At 42.2% G+C, this 22,679-nt stretch overlaps 1 protein-coding gene and 1 non-coding gene across 4 annotated transcripts; both read right to left on the minus strand.

The window, feature by feature from the left end:
• Positions 1–5,691: 5,691 nt before the first annotated feature.
• trnae-uuc (transfer RNA glutamic acid (anticodon UUC)) lies at positions 5,692–5,763 on the minus strand. Its single transcript has one exon. It is a non-coding gene; the product is annotated as a tRNA-Glu (tRNA).
• A 1,348-nt stretch (positions 5,764–7,111) lies between these two features.
• Positions 7,112–22,416, minus strand: LOC133139928 (uncharacterized). 3 transcript variants are annotated; one of them, XM_061259419.1, is made up of 9 exons: positions 22,156–22,416; positions 16,392–16,449; positions 12,338–12,762; positions 12,107–12,151; positions 11,162–11,215; positions 10,753–10,998; positions 9,860–9,913; positions 9,632–9,719; positions 7,112–8,597 (listed from the first exon to the last, which is right to left on the minus strand). In XM_061259419.1, the coding sequence occupies exons 1-9, from the start codon at positions 22,349–22,351 to the stop codon at positions 8,441–8,443; spliced, it is 1,323 nt and encodes a 440-aa protein (XP_061115403.1). In that variant the 5' UTR covers positions 22,352–22,416; the 3' UTR covers positions 7,112–8,440. The 3 variants fall into 3 exon arrangements, 2 of the variants coding, with proteins under 2 accessions (XP_061115403.1, XP_061115402.1); XM_061259418.1 differs by having other exon boundaries at positions 8,455–8,836; XR_009709974.1 differs by lacking the exon at positions 7,112–8,597 and having other exon boundaries at positions 9,860–10,457.
• Positions 22,417–22,679: the final 263 nt, after the last annotated feature.

The following is a 22,679-nucleotide window of genomic DNA, read 5'->3' on the forward strand; positions in this document are numbered from 1 at the left end:
TGGGACAATGATGAAAGGTGTTGCTGTCTATTGCTACCAGTAACACATAAGAGTCACAGCAACAAGCCTTTAGAATATGCTAGTCTGCTGTTGTAAACACATGAAGGTAGGTTCATTTTCTTGCCTGTTCAAACTAATTTTGGTCCAGTTCTAGCCTTTTATTGATATTTCTGTGGCCGCCGAGCCAAACGTGATTAATGTTCAGGGGCAGTTATGATAAAGAAAATATTTACACATTTTATCGCTTAATGGTATTGGGTGGTATTTGGATTCCCCATGTTTGAAACGAGATTAGTTAGAATTCTGTCAATATTGTTTCAGTCTGAATCATACCCAGTGAACATGGCACATATGGATCAATTAGGATTTTATTCAAATAGGTACACGCTAAAAAATGCTAGGTCGTTTCTGTAAACACATTGCTGGGTTGACATGCTGGGTCATAATTCTCGGTTGTTTTGGTTCGCTCGTTCCCCTACCCAGCTGGTGGGTCATTCTTCCGGCCTTTGTCGCTCCAGTGCCGAGCAGAGCTGGGGACTTGAGACTTCAACTCGAGTCGGACTCCAGTTACAAAAATGAGGACTTGTGACTTGAGTTGGACTAACTGCTATAAGACTCGACTCGACTTGAGACTTGACTCGGACTTGTGCCAAAAGACTTAAACAGAAGACAGAAGAATACTCTCAGACAATATTAATAATCTAACACGAACGTTTTCTCAGAACAGCGACGTTCGTTAACTGCTTCGCGCACCGCTTTCTGTGACTCTTCCTTCTGCAGTGTTTATTTGGTACCCGTGGTAACTGCTAGGGGAGCAGGGGGCCGTGTGGTTGCGTTTAAAGCAATACAACACTTTAGTGGAAACAGCATCCTTACCTCGATATGAGTTCATAAACTGCTACTCATCTTCATCAACTGCTGCTCTTGTGCTCCATAAATTGCCAAAGTCATACCGTAGCCTACATTTACACGAACCCCATGAACGTGGAACCGTATAGAATAAAACTAAATAAGCCCGGGGACCAATTTTTACTTTCTATTTAACTTTATTCTAGAGAATTGAATGCCGTTACCCATTAAAATGTAATAAGTCCCCTAAAAATACACATAATAAACGGTCTACATGAAATAAAAATTTTTTATATACACAGCCTACAGATTTCGCCTGGAAGTCCTTAATCGCCACGGTTAGTTAATACAGCAAAACTCTTAGGCTTCTTGGTTTGCAACAATTAGGGTGAATTGGGCCACCTTTTGGCTAATCGTGTTTCACACAATAAAAATAGCTATAGACACAATGTTCCTACCTGTATTATAAGGATCAGAGACGTATGGTGTCGTCCTGCATGTTATGGCTTCCACAGTTTCATGGATTATGACATTGTTACATTGTTTGTCATAACTGTCAAGATAGTTTATGTATGGCATTTCCTTATGCTCATGGTAGTGTCATAAAGTACCTGACCGTTTATAACAGCCTTCAGCTCGCAACAGGGCCTAAATTTGGCAGGTGACATAACATCGGTCATAACATTTACCTAAAAAAGTGATGACAGTGTTAAGTCATTTGACATGAACTGACATCAGCTGCTACCAAAATGAGATTTCATATCAGTTTGAAAATGTGAGGTGAATAAATGGCGAAATGGCGCCACCTGGCTGTGTGGGGGTATACAAGTTTCCCTGCGTTTTAAAAGACCCCAATAGATTTTGTAAAGTGCTAAGGACTGATAGGGGACTGAAGATTGATCAAATCAATATGTGACTGTTGGATTGTTACTAAGCCAAATGTTCTCTTCAAAGTTGCCATAGCTTCTTAAGCCTTTTCCCTCTCTCTCTCCATCTCTCTGCATCCCCCTCTCTCTCTTGCCATACCATAGTCATGTTCCCCAAATCTGGTGGTACCTGGTGAGTAAAGTAGCCAGCTAGGGGTGTTGGCAGTGGGGAGACAAAATATTTTGTTGAAAAAAATACAATTAAAATAAATATATGTCTCAAAGTATCCGGCCAAACAGAGGTGTGTAGTCGGCCATTTTGCTGACAGCTGAGAAATGAGCAAGAAATGACCCAGAGTCAATATTTTTATTGGATAATTTTATTGGTAAAATGTAACTATCATGTAACTTTTATTCTAGAGCCCCCCCCCCCCCCCCCCATTCTCAGAACTGACTGCCATCATGCAACCTTAATACCATTATAAATAATTAGAAGTAAATATGTATAGGATGATGTATAAGGAAATATACTGGATAAAAACACACAATATGAATACGTCATTAAAAAAATGGATTTCAAGTGAGGATAGTGTGAACCTGTCTTACTAGGGGCAGATGTCATGGTTATGCTATTATTCAAACACTGGCCAATGTGTGGAAATGAGAGGCAGACAGACAGAATAATCAGAGAGAAGAGAAATGTTGAGATTAGGGTCAAGCCGCTGAAAGTATGAAAAAATAAAATGGTCAAGTGTAAAAATCGGTGACTTTTACTCCTACATCCTACAACAATGACATGGACAAAAGGCGTAACAGAAACCAAGGAAGTATTGCATAAAAAATATTGGATTAGGTCAATCTGAGTTAGAGTTTTAATCCCAATTAAGGGTCTGAGTAACTTTTAAAGCCTGCAGAACGCCTTCTCAGACGCCATCGGAGAAACCCGTACTACTCCGTCAGTCTGCCCACGGGTTGGAACAGGATGATCAGCGTGCCACTGTTTCTGTTTAAACAGATGTTCTGTCAGGGCCCAGGCATGTTGCTGCTCCTGTCTCCTCTCCAATGGCCTGGTGCAGGTGGGCGTGGCCATCTTGGGCGTGAAATCTGCCTGGTAGGTGGTCATGTGGTGGAAGGGTCCGGTGGGCCTGACTAACTCCTCCCGCTGACGGATGGGGGGGCGCTTCTGAACACCCCAGGGCAGGTAGTCGTGGGAGAAGGAGGTCTGAACACCCCAGGGCAGGTAGTCGAGGGAGTAGGAGGTCTGAACACCCCAGGGCAGGTAGTCGTAGCCCCTCCCCCCTGGGTCCCCTGAGGGCGGAGCCCAAGTCAAATGGGGCAATGTTGATGGGAGCATAGATGACCCTCTGCAGTTTGGACAGACATGGCCTTTTTGCAATACACTGCATATATTTGGGGTTGAGATAAAAAGCTAAACAAAAAGTTCAAAATTTCTTTTTTTTTTTGTATTTTCTTTATACCTAGATATGTTAAACTACTTCGAACATAATACCTTTGGTATCAGACCACCCAGTTTTTAGGTGAGCGAAAGAACTCACCTAAAACAGACACCTGGAACAGAAAATATTTAAGTTAATGAAAGTAAGTAACACGTAATATTTGGTAGCATATCGCTTGTTTGCAATAACTGCATCAAGCCTATTCCTCCCACTCAAATAGGGAGGAACTTCATCATGCAGCAAGATAATGACCCAATACACACTTCCAACACAACTCACTGCCAACACAACAAAGGACTTCATTCGGGAGAAAAAGTGGAAGGTTTTAGACCGGCCAAGTCAATCACCAGACCTTAACCCAATTGAGCATGCATTTCACCTCCTGAAGAGGTGAAAACAAACAACAAACAAACAACTACTGAAAGTGGTTTCAGTAAAAGCCTGGAAAAGCATCACAAAAGAAGAATGCAATAGTTTGGTGATGGGTCAATGGGTCGCAGGCTTGATGCAGTTATTGCAAGCAAGGGATAAGGGCGGCCTGTAGCGTAGTGGTTAAGCTAAATGACAAAAGTCAGTAGTTCTAATCCAGGTGTAAACACAATAAGATCCGCACAGCCGTTGGGCCCTTGAGCAAGGCCCTTAACCCTGCATTGCTCCAGGGGAGGATTGTCTCCTGCTTAGTCTGATCAACTGTATGTTGCTCTGGATAAGAGCATCTGCCAAATGCCAATAATGTAATATGCTACCAAATATTTAGTGTTGTTTACTTTCATTTACTTAAATACTCTCTGTTCTAATACTTTTTCTCTCCTAAAAATGGGGTGGTCTGATACCAAAGGTGCTATGTTCTAAGTAGTTTAATACATCTAGGTGTACATACCAGGAAATAAAAGCTCACATTCTGAACTCCTGTCGTGTATTCATCTTTTCATCTCAACGCCAATAGTATTCAATGTATTGCAAAAACAAAGGAATTGGCCTTGCTGTTCCAATACTTTTGGAGGGGACTGTATTTAATTGAAATGACTAGTCAGAACGAAAGTGGAGATACCTCAAGTTTGAGTTAAGAAGACAAGTTATAATTAAAATAAATATCTGGAATAGTCAAAAATGAATGATAGATTTTTTTAATTTGAGGTTGCATGCAACGTAATGGTAAAGTGCGTCAATGTGAAAACGCAATCAGAGATATCTTATGTTAGCATTTTGACGAGTCACAGATTGATTAATTCCAGCTATCTGTAATAAATGTTGAAATGGAGAGAACTCACGTTTGTTGTACGTCGCTCTGGATAAGAGCGTCTGCTAAATGCCACGTAATGTAATGTAATGTAATGTGAAAGCCTCGCGGGCGACACTGCTCACCGCCTTGCTTACGGGCTTGGGGGGCACGTTGTTGGACAGACGTGGCATGGAAAAGAGGACACAGGTTTATATCAGGCTGCACAACTGCTTTCCCTGTTCTCTCCCAGCAGCGCTCAGCCCCTTTCTTCAAACGAAAATACAAGTTATCTGCAAGTGCATTTTTGGCTCGTCAAAATACTCATTTAAGATGTCTCTAATTACAATAGCATGTATAAGATTGACGTCAATTAAATTAACGTCCAATTAAAGATATATATACGGGAACCTCCAATTAAAGGTAGGCTATAGCTACAATTCAGTTTTGACTGCCTAAAACGTGAATTCCAGATATGCTATCTCTGTTTGAATTAGTTATAATTAGTTGTATCTCAAATTTGAGATATCTACACTTTAGTTTTTCTCCAGTTCAAGATATGTACAACTGTATTTCGACTAATAATATCTTAGTTTCAGATATCAACATATATCTTTAATCATGAGGAATTAACGATGGGCCTATATTTAATTGCAATTACGACTAGTCAGAACGAAAGTGGAGATATCTCAAATTTGAGTTAAAACTTGTTATAATTGAAATAGATATCTGGAATTCAAGTTTTAGATAGATTGGAGGTTTCATTTAACTTAAGGGCAATCAGTGGCTAACACACAAACAGAGGTCGACAATGGAATGGTCATTGTGACGATTAGGTCTAACTGTTCCTGTCAAAATTTGATCCCTTCATACACAATACTGACATTCTGCGGTGTTGGGTGATTGTAGACTTCGATGTTAAATTGTAATGCAAGTTTTTCTGAGTAGTTCCATATAGATCTGTTCCAGAGATGGTTCTTCTGGCACGATTCAGTAAACCCACCGTGAATGTTATGTGCATACACATTAAATTAGGCCTATTGATCTATTATTACGGTGCTTTGGTATTTCTACTAAATGCCGTAGTAAGTTGCCCGCATTCCGATTGTGAACGAATGTCAGCTGTGAGTTTCAAAGCCGAAGCGCCTACGGCCTGGCCTACTTTGAGTCCTGGCTTAGTTAATGTGCACATTCACTCTTCGCTACTTCTGTCAAGTTCAACAAGTCGCTACATAATAACGCGCCTGCCTTTGCAGTCAACAATTGAGTCTTTGTTCAGGCATAGACAGAGTAAAAGCGCTTCCCATACCGGGAGTCAAACCCAGGCCGCCTGGGTGAAAACCAGGAATCCTAACCGCTAGACCATATGGGAAACATAGTAGAGGTGTGAATGGGAAGGGCCACAATTGTCTAGATTACTCAATTTAATAGCAATATATAACAAATGGGTGTGTCGAAGGTGATGTTGACAAGATTCTGTATAGGATGCCCTTTTTGTAACACGAATGCAGCGAGTTACAGTGATGCAGCAGAAGACAGGCTATGACATGGGTCAATGAAGCCAAAATGAGGGACCGAATCAAACCGTAAAATGTGTTATACAATCGCATTATCATAATGTAGTTTATGAAACAAGTAATTAATTTTCAATTAGCGTGATAAAGACCTTGTGGGGCTAATAGCTACTTTGGTCCAGTCGTTGGTCAGGTTCAAGTGCGCATGCATAATACTTTTGCTTCATGGCTTTTCGTGATAAAGGTGCGTAAGCTATTGCTTTGCCTTGCTGATTTGTGAAAAGGTGCACAACACGTCACACCCAGAAAAGAACAGTAAACTGGGTTTATTGTGTGGCTACTTTGTTCGTGTTTTTTACTTATATTTCAAGAGCAATTTTTCACAGAGAGCGATAAGCCGTTCTGTCATTCGGCCAGCGCACATGTGGTTGCAGTAAGAGAGCGGGATGAATGGTTCCTAGCATTGTGCATACCTTGGGCCGGCCCCAATGACTAACTGAACCACTGACGGCGCTTCAAAGCTTTTCCACCAGGGGGAGCTCCCACGTAACATATGGACGAAAACGATGTTAAAAAAGATGTGACATGCATTTTTAAATCGTGGAATTAAAGCATTTGTATTTAGCAGTGAATTCAATCCATTTAAATGTACTGCCTTAGTCACTAAACGTCATAAAACTGTCATGGATAGAAATATCAGCATTGCCTACTTACTTAACATTTAGTAGAGATAGGGATCAGCCACATTTTGAGATAAGATTTGAAAGTCTGTGATAAGTGATGTTCGCTCAGTAATATAATATTTTTAGAGGAGGTGGGTCCCTATGTGAGTGGGGTTGTATGTAAAATGTAATGTAATGGTTGGTTGGCACACTGATAATGTGATAATCCATGCATTATTCATATTAAAAATGATTACATCTAATTATATACAAATCCACGTGTGAGTGGGGCTCTGAGCACAGTACTGTAGATACTGTCCCGTTAGTCTCAGAGACACACACACACACACACACACGCACACACACACACACAATGTATATGTTCTGCACCCAGTGTGGAAGATCATGTAAACCCTTCAGAGTTCCTCCAGTTTAACACGGGCCTGGGAGTTGCAGGGCACTTGAATTCTCATCCTCTTGTCAGGTTGCGATGGAAATATCCACCCGTGTCTTGAGGCAACCCCAGTCAGGAAAACACTTGATATTAGATCCAATTATAAAGGTCTTTATTACTGCAGAAAGAGTACACCATACTAAAAATCATTATTTACAGTGATCTTCACAGTTACTTTATACCTTGTGCAAACTTGGCAAGAACTTCATTCAGTGAAACCTGCTCTCTTCCTCCTCATTGCAAGGCCTTGGAGTGGGAACTTCCGGGCCTGCCCATCTGGCTCAAACTGGCCATCCCGTTCCATAAGCGATGTTGATTAGAACCGAGAACATCACGTACAGTTGTGTTCAAGAAAACAGTATCAGTAGCCTGATGAACCACTGGTATTAGTAGTGTGAGATTTCTGCATGGCAATTACTTTACTTGTAGATGTTGTCGTGTAATAGAAAAACAACAGACCCAACTCTCATGACATGCACGCTGCTTGTTCTGAGTAATTGACTCATTCATTGAAAGGGGCGTGTTCAAAATAATAGCACTGTGGAGTTCAATTCGAGAATTCATTCATTATCTGGAAAAACAGGTGTCATTAATTGGCTGGTTTGAGCAAAACATTCAAATGAATCCTCACTTTTTACACTTGTCATGCCAAAAATGCATTTTGAATTTGAAAATTGAGTGCAGTGTTGCCCATATTATTCTAATATACAGTGTTGAAATAGCAGTGTGTTGAAAAAAATGTATAAAGTGCACATTTTTTCAGAGCTTTTAGTTCAATATTTTAAATGTTGTGGAAACATTACACATTCAATTCCAAATCTACTCAATTGGGTAATAATTGATTTAAAATAACATAACGTGGTAATCGTGATTGTCTTTGTTAACACGCATTACATTACATAGCATTATTGGCATTTGGCAGACGCTCTTATCCAGAGCGACATACAACAAAGTGCATACCCATAACCAGGGATAAGTGCGCTGAAAGTCCCTAGAGGGAAGTACAATTTCAACTGCTACCTGTACAACAAAGATAAGGACGAGGGCCAATTTTTTTTTTGAACAAAGAAACAAACAGAGCAAAAGTGACCAAAGTTACCTATCCAAACACTGCTTACCTAGCCAACTAAAAATACCGATACACAAAGCAAGTCACAGACAACAATTAAGGTTCACAGGGAGGTAGGGAGGGATGGGGAGAGGTGCTGCTTGAAGAGGTGTGTCTTCAGCTTGCTCTTGAAGGTGGGGAGAGATTCTACAGTTCTGACCTTAACGGGGAGTTCGTTCCACCACCATGGAGCCAGAACTGACAGTAGTCGTGAGCGTGAGGTGGAGGTTCGGAGAGGGGGAGGTGCCAAGCGGCCTGTGGAGGCTGAACGAAGAATGCATACGTTAAATAACACACATGTTAAATAACCCTTACAAAGGGTAGAGAAACGACCTGAACCTGGTGCCATCGTTTCCAGGCCCCTGAGTGACATTTCCATTCGCATCACTTTGAAGAGGACTCATCTCGTTCTCATTCCTGGCGTTCCCATCAGGAGGCGCAGTGTTCTGAGGACTCATCCTGTCCCGTCTTCAGCAACACAAATAAATAGCAAATCATCTTTGGGAACATGCACACACTCCCCTCTGATTGGTTAATGTAGAGTTCAGTACGGTTCAGTTAGTCCAGATGGAGTTAACAGCAGTTGGAATAAGCAAAGTAAGAGGGTACACCTGTGAAATCCATGATGGATTAAAATATTAAGTCGGCTCAAACTTGTGAACTCGTTCCCGGCGTTCCCATCAGGAGGCAGACCCGTCCTTTTGCACCTTTTGAGCCAAAATTTTCTGTTAACTGACATATAAATAGCAAATCATCTTTGGCAACATGCACACACTCCCTTCCGATTGGTTAACGTAGAGTTCAGTACAGTTTAGTTAGTTAACGGCAGTTGGAATACGCAAAGCAAGAGGGTACATCTGTGAAATTCATGCTAGCGCCGATAAAGTTTGACGTCATTGGACTATTGAATGGAATCCAGTACAACCTTTAAACAGAAAGCTCTTCACACAAGGAATAATCCGGCCCTGTTGGTCTGCGTGAGAGCCGAGTAGCTATGCTCCTGTGGCCTCTGCAAGCTTTTTCTTCCTGCCTTACTTAGCTGTTGCACCAGGGGGTGCACAACGTACCTTAGATTTAGCTTTGTGACCACTCCATAAGACACACTTGTTCTATCCCGTACATGAGCATGGTAAAATCTTCAGGAAACGCTTGCATACTGTGGCTGTAGCAGGTGCATATGCTTGATCTCAAATCTCAGATGAACATATGACGGATTAAAATATTAAGTCTGCACAAAGTTGTGAAACGGAGGGGCTCCCTGCATTAAACTGACAGTTTCACTTGTAGAAGAGACTACGGCACAGCTGCACCAGCTTAGCAGGACACACACAAGCGGCCAGTTCAGCCATTAAGAGCTGGTGTTGTCATGAAACCCAGGGTCGGATTCCGCCCTCTTCACCCACCCCTGATCCATACACTACATATAGTACACACCGTTACACCAAATGTACACACTTACACCCCGCAATTCAGTTTAACAATCATTTTTGGAAACCACGTACCTTTTTCCATACTTCCATACGATGATACCGGCAGCGACGACGATAATGATAACGATAAGGACACCGATAACGACACGGATGTCAACACCTATGAGCACAAGAACGATCAGTGAGACACCTTTGTCAACAGGGAATCATAAGAATCATAACTCAGGGTTCAGTGCAAAAAGGCATGTTCAGCAGACAGATTCCTTCCTTCAGTTTCCTTTCCTTTCACTCAGAACTCACCAGAGTTCCTGGTGTCTGGGGTCATAGTGTTGGCAGCTGTGTTCACCAATGGGGCTGTGTAACAAATACAAATGACACAAATAAAAACTCTGTACATGCTGTCCCAACCGCGTAGAAAGCAGAGAGGGTTATAGATAAAGATCTACAGACAGCCTCTATGGTGCCCCAAAATGATCTCTATGTGTGAGTGCATGTCAATCACCCTGCAAGGCTACACTATCATTAGGCCACAGTATGAGTGATAATCAGCATGCCGGGTCTGATCTTCCAGCTCACAGAGAGCGCTTACCGGGGAGAGACAGGTCAGTGCAGACTGCAGAAGAGGTCATAAATGGTAAATGGTTAGCATTTGATCTCTATGTGTATGCATTTATATAGAGACATCACACACACACACACACACACACACACACACACACACACACACAAGCCAGCTTATCGGGAGCATTTGAGGGTTAGGCGTTTCGCTCAGACAATTCAACACACCCAGGTGGGATCAAACCCTCTGACTGCCAGACCACTGCTCTTACCTGCTGAGCCAATGTCGCCCCGGTCATGATCACACAACTGACATATGACCGCACACACGCCCACAACCCTACACACAGTCCGACAGATGGGGAAACCACATTAAATTAAATCTCCCTTCATGAAAGTCGTTGCAATGATTGCAAAAAAATGAAATAAACTGAGGGAAAAAATGAATAAATAACAGAAATGCAATTTCAGCTGCCTGGGGCATTTTGAATGATGAACAATGTATGAATAGTTCTGCATTCTCGATTTTTACAACAGAATCATCTGCCAGCTTCCCATATCCTACTGTCCCACCATCTCAACTCTACTCCACAACAGCAGAACACACAAACTGGATCAAGTGCAGGGATACTCACATACAATCTCGGAGGGGATAGCCTTCATGTCACCTGAAAGGCTATCATTCCCTTCAAAGGTAATGGGCTTGTCAGACTGTACCACAAGGCTTCTGTCCGTCAGCTGACATGGCTCATCTAGCTTCAGGTTGTCCTTGCTGCAGTGTTTGATTCCCAACGTTCTGTTCAGCCATGTGCAGTTATCACCTATGCATATTTTGAGGCGGTGTGCTGCACATTGTGGGTCCCGGCAGAGTACACACTTCCCTGAGACACGGAAACAGAGAAGGGGTTCACGTGTTGACACGAGTGAAAAGAGCAGGGTTCCCATCAGTCATGACAGGACATCCAAGACCAAACCATTTAGGGGTAAATGGTAAATGGTTGGATCGAACCGACAACCATCCGACTGCCAGACGACTGCTCTTACCTCCGGAGCCAATGTAACCACGTGTGTGAGGGTGGGCACTGGTGGAGGTCGTCCCTGTTAAAAACAATTAAATTAGTTAAATTAGACAAAATGGAGATTAGACTAAATGGAATGAGTGTTCTGAACTAACATCTCACACCTCACACTCAAACCCATACATTCTGTGAGCAGTAAATGTTCATGAGAAGTCCAATATTTTGATGAGAATAAGACAAAAGCAATCAATGCAAGTTACAGAATTCCAGAGTAATCATGACAGTTTAATGGGAGCAGAATGACCAAATTCCTTTTTTTAAATTTTTATGCAATCGATTTATGCATGAGATCAGCGTTTATGCTTTTAAAACGGCACTTCCATGGCTTTACCCTAACCAATGACAGTGCGGCATCATCACCATAGTAACATGCATGGAAATAATTGACTGGAGACGCACAATCCGGCTAATAAAAAAGCATGCCAAACCACCACACAGGGCAGGCCATGTTAATACCTTTAATTTAATTCATTAAAAAGGTATTAATGAATTCAATTCATTTCCATAGTACTTATTTGTCTCCATTAACGGAGGTAACATCACTTGTGAATATAACATAAGTAGCCCATAAAGTCATATTAGCGATCACCTCATAGTCTTGGCTTACAACACACACACACCTTTTCCCACCAGAGGGAGCTAGGGCTACGTAAGTACGTACTGCAGGCCAGGTTTACTGACAGAGATGAAGTTTAGTCCTGGGCTAAATTGAGCTTTGTACAGAGGATCTCCATTCAAAATAGAAATGAGTCTAGGACTAGGCTCAATCTGTCTGTGAAACTGGCTGCTTGTGTCCTTGTGCAGTTAAGAACTCTTCTTGGAGGGAGAAGGATTACACATGCACTTGTAAATCGCTTTGGATTAAAAGCATCTGCCAAATGACTAAAATTGAATGTCAATGTACACATACTTGCATGGATCGGATTGGATTGGAACAGGATCAGGATGGTGATGTCTGTACAAAAATAAAAGTTGTATTGGAATGTCAGTCATTGAGAATCATTATTGATATGCATGCCTACCCACAAACAGCAAACAACATTCAGACAAAATACACTTGAAATGTCCTGTGCACTTGCTTACAGATTGAAAAAAACTACCAAAATAAATAAAACGTGCAAAAAAAGAAAAAAAACCTCACAATATCTTGTTGCTATTTTGAAGCTGAAGCCCTGCAGGTGAAACGGGGGCGGAGTGCGTTGGGTGTTTGCAGGATCTCCAGGTTTTTCATTCCGCCTCTTCCTGGAGGACTGCCCCGCAGTCCCGTCTGTGGGGGTGGCAGGGAGCATAACTTCCGTTTGCAGGACCTCCATACCCTCTAGAGGCGAAGGCTGTGACCCAGGCTCTGACTGGGAGTTTTCCAGAGCTTCCTGGACCCCCGATTGCACGTCTTCAGCCTCCGTCTCCTCAGCTTCAGCCTCCGTCTCCTCAGCTTCACCCTCCTCAGCTTCACCCTCCGTCTCCTCAGCTTCACCCTCCTCAGCTTCACCCTCCTCCTCCTCAGCTTCAGCCTCTGGTTCAGGACAGCTGTGTGACGGGCCGGACCAGGGCCTGGGTCCCTCACCGCTGAGTTTTAGGAGACAGATAAAAATAAAATTTCAGACACCACACAAAACTATTTATTTACACAATGCTGCAGTAGCCTATCCACTTAGTTATGATGCGTTGTGTGTTCAGAGATGCTCTTCTGTAAACCACTGCTGTAATGTGTGGTTATTTGTGTTACTGTCACCTTCCTGTCAGCTTTGACTCGTGTGGCCCTTCTCCTCTGACCCCTCTCATTAACAACACATTTCTGCCTGCAGAACTGCTACATTCTCTGCAATCTCTCAGGAGAAGTCACTTCGATCACTCCCCCCCCCCCCCCCCCCCCCATTCTGTCATTTGGTCTGAAAAACAGCTGAACCTCTTGACCACTTCAGCATGCTTTTATGGATTCAGTTGCTGCCACATGATAGGCTAATTAAATACTTGCATTAACAAGCTGGTATACAGGTCTACATAATAAAGTTGTCAATGACTGTAGGAGCCTCAGAGGAGAATATAAAGTTTAATCAGGTTCAAGATGAGTAATCCAGTGACACTATTGGTCGGTGGGAAAATTTTCGGCGTTTCATTCATATTTCTGCCGCCCCTTAACCCTTTCAGTCCCAAGTGCCATATGGCACTCTCGACTTTATACCTTTTCAACCAATCAGAATGACTGCCATACTATCGTTTTGAGCCCCTATAAAAACCTTACTGTTGGGAATATTCGTCTCCCGTTGTGGAATCAAATTTGAACTGGCAAAGTAACACATTGAGGACCACTTCTCAACTGAAAAGCTTTATTGCAAAGCGCGAAGGGAAATTCACAAGGGACGTGTCCGACAAGCCTTCCGTCTGAAAGTGAGGGTTTAAGTAGCCCAGTTAGGGGAGTGACAAATTTAATGAATGACCATTCCCAGGAAAGAATTACATCGTACCCAGACTCCCTGCTAATGGTGGAAGCACCTCGCTGAGATGTGGTTTTGGGAATTTACAATTCTAGCAATATTCAAACAAATTGAACCCTTTATGTGATCAACTGTCCCTACGGGTGGGAGGGCTAGTGTAGAGTGTGTGTGTGTCTGTGTTCAAAGGTGAATGTAAAGCAAAAATGGAATCAGAGCAAAACAGTCAATGATATATTATAAATCTAAACTGAAAGGCTCAAACCTATTATTCCCCCATTTTGTACTGGTGGTGGGTTTGCATCCTAACCACCACTGTTTACTGCCATAAGAGCATAGCAGGTCATTCAAAGTAATAATTACTATAACACCAAGCTATCACGTGCTGGAACAGAATTGTTAACGGTGACATCAGGAGCACCTAGAATAGAGGAGATAGTGGTAGAACTAAGGTTAATGCAGTAGAAAGGGTTAGGTATGGTTAATATTTGCTCTACTATTTGTTGTGACTCAATTAAAGTGGTGTAAAGCACTCACTAACAGCAGAGCACTGGTCTTGAGAAAAGTCTGTGCTTGCTATGGTCAGTGATTATGTACTTGGAGCACACAGGACAGTTACAGGACACCCCAGATGGTCTCACCGTCGTGGCAGGGTCGATAGGGACCCCGCCCCGACTGCTGTGTCTCCTCACGACCTGCTGACCGCACTCGACCTGGTTCAAGTGACGCAGGTCACCTATCGAAGCTGCCATCTCCACTAAACTTTGATTTCTTTTTTTAATTTACATTTCCAAGCAAATACTGGAGCAAAACAGTGATTACCTTCCGAGTATCATGCAAAATAGAAGCAAGATTGTGAGTGGTTCGGTTAGAAAGCAGTTGTCCTTTTTGTCACCTCTAAAGTACCTGTTGCCAATACAAAATTTTTGCACCAATCGAAAGTGCAGTATCTGCTCTTCAATCTACTAGAGTTTCGTAGTTGTACTGCTGAATTTCCCGGAGATACTCAGGTTTTTTACTTTGCAATATCTGCAAAAATGCACTGTGAAACCAAGGCAGAGTGCAGTAACTGCGCTAAGTTTGCCTTGGTTTCACCATGATTAATGTGAGATACTGCAGTTTCCCTTTGTTTTAGGACCAACTTTGAAAACAAGGCTGCTAGTTACTGCTTCTTTCTCGGTGATATGTCAAGGTCATTGACATTGTTGAAAAGCTCTGAAAGAAGAATAAAAACTGAATGAAAATTTCTCAAAGATGGCACTTTCCTGTGGCCAAAAGTTAGTAGATCTTGCATTAAACCGTGGGACACACAAATGTTATCACTTTACAGGTATAATGAGTAAATTTCTTATGTCTTGGTTCCTCGAATCGCAGCAGCAATGGTAATAAATACAAGATATACAACATAGTATAATAGAATGTCAATCTACAATATGCTTGAAATTCACTATACTCTCATCTAATCAATCAGACACTTGTTAATTAAGTATAATTTGATGTTTAAACTTGACGAAAGACAAACACAAAAAGCATTTTTGCAGATACTGCACCTTGGCTTTGTAGGACCAAATAATAATACTGCAGTAAAACAAAGGCAAAGTGCATTATAGCCTGTAAATCTGTCAAATTTAGCCTGAATGTCAATCTACAATATGCTTGAAGTTCACGTCACTCTCATCTAATCAATCAGACAATTGGTAGTTAAATATAATTGTATGCTTAAACTTGGCGAAAGAAAAACACAAAAAGTTGTTTTTCTCATTTTGGCATTTTTGCAGATACTGCTCTTTGGCTTTGTAGGGCAGAATAGTTTGTCGGCATCATACATTATCTCGAATAACCTTTACTATTCACATTTAAACAAACAACTGCTTTTTAAATAAGGACAATGTAAACAAACACAAACTATTTATATGCTCATTGTACTGCCTGTTCCTATCCAGTGCAGTTGCAAGCTTGTGAAACTGCTCACTGTTTCACGTCCTGCTAAAGCCTGCAGGGTTGGTGCACATTCTGGTCCAGTACATCAGAAATGTGTCCACATGGAGACACAAGAGAGAACTGGCTCCCAGGAGCCAGAAGGGTCGACAGGGATTATTGTGCCCCAAGATGTGCCTGGTTAGCTAAAGTAAAAACTTCCAAAAAGACAAAACATGTAGTGTTGTGCGGCAACGTTTCATTAAGTCACCCGTTCGGCGAATATTTTCTTACTAGAACACTACGAAAAGACGGCAGGCTCTGTCCCGTTTGTCACTGTCAAACGGTGCATGTTGTGGTTTGAGGGTGTTTGTTGCTGCAATTCCTTTCTTGACCGTTAGATGTCCGAATTGTACCTTTAAATCAGAGGTCGGCAACCCTGGTCCTGGAGAGCCGCAGGGTGTGCTGGCTTTCGTCTCCACCTTAAAATAAGCAACCGATTCAGACCCAAGAAACCAGGTGAGGTGAGTTAACTGTGCAATCAACGGCTTTCATTGATCAATTAATGCCAAGTAACAACGAAAGCCAGCACACCCTGCGGCTCTCCAGGACCAGGGTTGCCGACCCCTGCTTTAAATGATTAACGAACTGCAGCACACAGCAGCATATTCCAATAGCAAGTATTACCAAGAAAACACTTGTGGAAATATATAAAATGACTGCTGCTTTCAGCCATTGCAATATATTTTTCGAAATACAATGCTGAGGAGCACATTCACAATATATTGCCATATACATATATATAAGCCCGTTTAATAAAATATAATAATTAAGCGGTTACCTTACCCAATTTCCGGCACAGGGTATCCTACAGCCTCACTCTTCTCTCCTTGTACTTCTTGTTCTGCAATAAAAGATTAGATAAATCGGAATCCACTGTCGCGGCTGTTGGAATTCCCGGCGCGCCACGAGAGCCGCAAACTTTGGCTTTGGCAGAACGCTTCTCGCGTAACTGGCTACTCGGACACAAACCGCCTTTGTTATCCATCAGAACCGTCAAAAGTTTGTTGCGAGGTGCCTGCTTGCAGTCACTCCCACGTGGTAATGACGCTGGGCTTTTGGTTCAGCAAAAGAAATGTGATTGGAACTGGGTGGAACTGGGTGGAACTGGGTGGAGGGAGGGCCAGGTCTCTGACGTTCCAGGTGTCCGGTAACAACGGCGTATAATTTGTTAGGCTTGCATGAAACAGCACAGCATTTTTCTTCGGCAAAAACTGTTCTTGAGATTTTATACTAAAAAAATGTTGACGAAGAAAATTTATTTTGCGATTCCTACGTATAAATAGAGGACTTATTTTCAATATATATATTCAAATGTAATGTCAGGAACCTGGCCGTGTGACGTGCCGGGTTTGGGGGGCGTGACGCAGCTGTCGTGTTTGTCTAATGAAGCCGTGCTGAAAAGAAGCGAGAGAGAGAGTTAGAGAGAGAGAGAGAGAGAGAGAGAGAGAGAGAGAGAGGTCTGTCATAAAAACATTTCCTTTTGATGAGAGGTGGAGTGATATAGACAGTTTACATACACGAGTCTCCCTGGTGTGGAGAGAGAGAGAGAGCTAAGGAACGACGCAGCGAGACTTTACTCACCCTGACTAGGGCGGAGGGAACTGCGATTCTCCCACGCGGCTCTCCCCACGTGTACAGCATAGTGGTTCGGGGCGCAGCTCAGCTGCCCTGAGACTATTGCACAGCTGGAGACAGCAGATTGTTTAAGGGGATGGGTTTTCTTTTTCTTTTTTTTTTTGTCTTGGGATGTAGAGGCCCAGCACAGCGGTGGGGGCCAACTACATCCCCTCCTTATCAAAGTGACCACATGCTCACCACATAGTGAACTTAAGGAGATATGTCTGACACCACTGGATTCCAGGAACAACCACAATGGAGCCGTACCAAGGGAGGGGAGTCCCAGTAGCACTAGGTGACTCTACAAATAGACTGCTGTGTTCCGGCTTTCATTACAGCCTTCCTTTCCCTGTACTCAGCATCCTTTTTGTGTTGTTTTATTAAAGGTAGCAAGTCAGAGCCGATACATCCAGTAACGCCAGTACTGATGCTGCTGTGGCTCCCTTGAAAATCAGGTCCCAGTATGTGTCTTGGTAGTTCCCCTTTATTCCTGAAGGCCCCTTAAGATAGTTGTGAATTCTCAGAACCAATCCCTTCTCACCTGCATTTATTTTAATAATCTGTGATTTTAATTGTTGCTCTTTTTCTTCGAACCTTAAAATGTCAATTCCCTGGTTATGGGTATGCACTTTGTTGTACGTCGCTCTTGATAAGAGCGTCTACCAAATGCCATTAACGTAATGTAATGTAATGTAATTTCAGGTAATGAATACTGGTTGTACAAATTCTGCGTATGGATCTTCTAAATTTAGTTCTATTTTGTTTTTTATATAATATAATCTCCTGCCCCCAATGTCAATTGGATAGTTTACCTGAACACAGAATGAATTGCTTGGTGGTATATCTTTTGTGTATATCTCAACAATCTCTGTTGAGATACTGTTTTCAAGAGGTTTTGTCTACCACAGTGGTGACACATTCACACCCTCTCACACACTCTTTCATGTCATTCAGGGAGCATAAAAACAGGGGGAAGATGTGGTTTCTCCCTGATAACAGCAACCACTCTCTCACTGATAACTCACCCCCTATCTAAAGCTACATAAAAAAATCCAGATCAGACACTTAACATTAGATCCTGTCGCTGTCGGCTTATTACCCAGATTCTGAAAAGTTTTTGAGGTCAGCAGGTCAGGCAAGCGGGACTGACGATGTTTTGTGAACACCTAAGAGGAGGTATACACTGAGTAAGTGGGCTACATCTGTGAGGAATGGGGAGTGCAGGTGTGGCTGTTTTGTTGCACCTGGGTTAGGTGTTACTATACTCTCACACAAGAGCTGTGTAAGGGCAGTGTAAGGGCAGGCTTTTACTGGTAAGAGCAAGCATACATAGCAAAGGGTCTCTGTTTATTAATGTGTATGCCCCTAAAATAGACAGGTAGAGAGTAAATCTCTTTGAATAGGTGAGGCAGGAGGGCGCCAGTTTAAGTCCTGAGGTATTTATGGTTGTAGTGGGGGACTAGAGCTGCACTTTGGACTTCAGAAGATATAGGAGTGGGGTTGAGTCACATCTTGGACCTGTGCGAGTCCTAAAAAATATAGTGCAAGCCAGCACATTGGATTGGACACATTTGGTTACAGCACATACTGGAAGTTTAATGTAAAACTTCTGGATGATGCCTCCTTTTGTTCTAGCTGTGGGGAATTTTGGGCCAGGAGGAGGCTGAGGAAGGTGGAATTTGATTATATTAGTCAATGATGACACCGGTAAGGCCCATATAAGACATTTCTGCCAGCAGTATACGTCAGCAGAATGGAGGAGGGTGCTAGCAGGTTTGGAGCAGCATCAGGGACATTGAAAGTGAGCTAGTGCGGAGAGACAGGGCGGGACTCCAGCAGAATCTGGTTGAGCTGTGCAGGGATATGGGTGTTTTTATAGCATAAAGCGAATGGGGCTCTAGTAAGAGCTAGAATGCTGAGGGAAATGGATGCCCCCAGCTCTTGTTTCTTTGGGCTGGAGAAGAGGACGTGTAAAAAAAAACGAATGCATTGTTTACGGTCGCCTAATCAGTACTTATCAGAGAGCTTCCTCTGCCAGAGTTAACTGGGGTAAGAGTGAGGCAGTACAGTGTGGCCAGTGGGGACAGGACATGCCTCCTCAATTACCACAAGGTCTTCAGTGGAACCAAATAGGGTTTAAGCTTCTAGGGGTATATCTGGCAGCAGAGCAGTGGGTTAAGAAAAACTGGGAAGGGATGGTCCAGGCTGTTGAGACTAAGCTCTCAAAATGGCTGCTTTCAGAAATGTCTCCGTCACTTCCTGGTTCTTCGATGGCCAGATTGTGCTTGAGTCCTTATATGGCCACTTCCTGGCTGCAATGTGAGTGTGCAGCAGGGAAACGGACTGGAAACGCTTAGTCACTCAGACTGCTTGTCAAACGATTGTCTTTTCAGTTCAAGGCTACATGATGACCTCAAAAACAGACATATAAACACAACAAAACTACTTGTCACCATTTTAATAAATTCCGAAGGTCTCAAAAAAAAAAAGTTACATCTGTCCTACGGTACTACGATGATAAAAAAATTTAAAAAAGAATAATAATAATAATAATAATAATAATAATAATAATAATAATAATAATAAAAAATAAAGAAAGAAAGAAATAAAGAAATAATAAAAAAGTTACCAACCAGGGGATGCCAGGGGAACAAGAGAAAGAGGTGCCAGTCCTGCCCTGATGACAAGGACAGAAAAACCAGCACCACTTGTCACAGATTTGAGAAATACATCTGCAAGGAGCACACTCAAACAATCACATACTGTGACTCATGCATGTGAACACACACACACACACACACACACATATACACACACATACACACACACACTCAGACTCACACACATATACACACACACACTCAGACTCACACTCACACACACACACTCACTCACTCACACTCACACACACATACACACACATATTCACACTCACACACACTCACTCACACATATATACACACATACACACACACCCACACACACTCAGACTCACACACACTCACACTCACACTCAGACACACACACACACACACACACACACACACACACACACACGCACTCACACACATACACACACTCACACACACAAACACACACATATACACACTCACACACGCACACATACACACACACCATCTTGTCCCAGTTCAATGTTCAATTTGAATGTGTTATTTTGAACACACACACACACACACACACACACACACACACACAATCTTGTTCATGATCATGTTCAATTTGCTATTTTGAACAAAATAAAGTTTGGTTTCATGAAAAATAAAGGACTTTTGACCTTTCTTCTAATATAGATCTATACGGGTCGATTTTGACCTGTAGCACCACAGATGTCACTATGGTTGAAAATATGAAGTTCTAAAAAACCCACAAGCAATTTATTATAGAAAGTCTGTTCTAATATTAGTCTATTATAATAATTATTACCCGTTGTCTTCACTATAGGAAATATAATGAGTGAATTTAAACCTTTTTTTAACTGAAAACAAGTGGTCTTGGGACCATAAAAATACAATTTAAAGCACTGATTATGACTAAATAATATTGTTAGCTATGGTTATGAATGCATAATAAGGTTATAAAAAATAAGTATTAAAAAAAACAATATTTGATGATAATCATTGTTTTTTTTGGTGTTTTGGGCTGAGATAAATCATGGGTCAAATTTGATCCGCAACAAAAAAGGGTGTGAGCAACTTTCTAACACATTAGGAAGGTTAAGCAACAAGTGCCAAAACCAAAACAAAATAAAGGGGAAAACCCAAAAAAAACAATGAATGTCGGTGTGAGTGATTCCTATCCTTATCACACGTTTATTAAAGTAGAGTGAAGAGAGATGGTTTTTAAAAGATCTTTTAGAAGAGTGCAAGGCCACTGTTATGTATGCATTTTCAAACAATTTAACTGTCCATTTCCCTTATGTTATATTCCCTGAGCCAGGGTTGTAACAGCCACAAAGTTATAATAATGAAACTGTGAAAATCGGTCAAACAGGATCAGTGCAAATGAGCACTAGATTTCTTTTGTGTGGAAAAAGGGAACCAAGCTCCCCGGCGATTCGCCAAACCAAACTTCCTTGCAGTTCCTCCCACTCGCAGGGCCAGGAAGTGACTTCTCGATAAGAGCCATTCATGTAATGTAATGTAATGTAACGTAGATAGCTCTCCACGCAGCTGTCTGTAATCGGCCATGATCTGCCAGACTCTAGAATTTGCAGAGAATAATTTAAAAAACCTTCCAGTGAGCAGAAATGCCTTGTTAATGACAGAGGTCAGAGGAGAATGGCCAGACTGGTCGAAGCTGACAGCAAGGTGACAGTAACGCAAATAACCAGTGGTTTGCAGAAGAGCATCTCTGAACACACAACGTGTCAAACCTCTAAGTGGATAGGATACAGCAGCAGAAGACCAATACTTCAAAAAAATAAGTCAAATAAATACTTAATAAAGTGCTCACCGAGTGTATATAAAAGTGGCCAGAATTATGTAAAAAAAATATACACAGTACTTATGTTCTCTCTATGTTTCATTTAATGAAACATACTAATCAACATCTATGATTTTTACAGACCTTTTGCATATGGGTCTTACTTCTGCGGGACCCAAAAACTAAAATGTGTTCTATCCAAAATAAAACGTGAATATACCAGTCTGGCCTAACCCGATATACCAGTCCTGTTTCTGTTGCAATTACATTTTACGTGTAGAGGATGCTTTTATCCGGTGCGACTTTCACGTTTATATAGGGTTACCACACCTCCAATTTGAGTCTACAACCTTGGACTTCCAAGCCTGGTTCCCTCACCATTATGCTACATTGCCAGCTGCAGTATTAGCTTGGTCTGCACAAACAGCGTCATAAATGATACCCAGTCCAACTGAAAGTAATGGGGGAGGGAGGGGGGGGCACATACCACCAGGGTGATCTTGGTGCAGAGCTTCTTCTGGGCGGCGGTGAGCATGGCGAGGGCTCCAGCTGCAGCCCTCTGGAGCTTGTCGTCGTCCTCGCTGCACAGGAGAACCAGCAGTTTCAGCTTGTCGTTGCCGTCCTCCATGTACCTCTCCTGAACCTGGTCGGGGCGGTGCATGGTCACACAATGAGAACCGCATTGGGTCCGTAGAACACACATTACATTAATTTGGCAGCAGCCCGTATCATGAAACCAGAACAAGAAAAACACGCTCACAGGCATGTAGCTGCATCCAGCTGTATAACTCCTCCTATTGCCTGGATAGACAGCCGTCTGTCTGTGATATTGAAGTGGTGTGCCTATTGCGTGATGTTGAAGTGCTGTGCCTATTGTGTGATGTTGAAGTGATTTACCTGTTTCGTGATGTTGAAGTGATTTACTTGTTTTGTGATGTTGAAGTGATTTACCTGTTGCGTGAAAGTGCTATTCTTATTGAAGTGCTGTGCCTTTTAAGCTGTGTGGGCCTC

The sequence above is a fragment of the Conger conger genome, chromosome 11 (genome assembly GCF_963514075.1).
Source record: "Conger conger chromosome 11, fConCon1.1, whole genome shotgun sequence".
Classification (NCBI taxonomy): domain Eukaryota; kingdom Metazoa; phylum Chordata; class Actinopteri; order Anguilliformes; family Congridae; genus Conger; species Conger conger.

What these genes read in the sequence shown, in the direction of transcription:
- LOC133139928 (XM_061259418.1), bottom strand. Translation starts at nt 22,351, where the DNA reads ATGCGGTTCTCATTGTGTGACCATGCACCGCCCCGACCAGGTTCAGGA. An exon ending in TATCCCCTCCGAGATTGTAT is followed by an intron (nt 9,914 to 10,752) that starts GTGAGTATCCCT and finishes TTTGTTACACAG; the next exon opens with CCCCATTGGTGAACACAGCT. An exon ending in CCCAGACACCAGGAACTCTG is followed by an intron (nt 9,720 to 9,859) that starts GTGAGTTCTGAG and finishes TTGTGCTCATAG; the next exon opens with GTGTTGACATCCGTGTCGTT.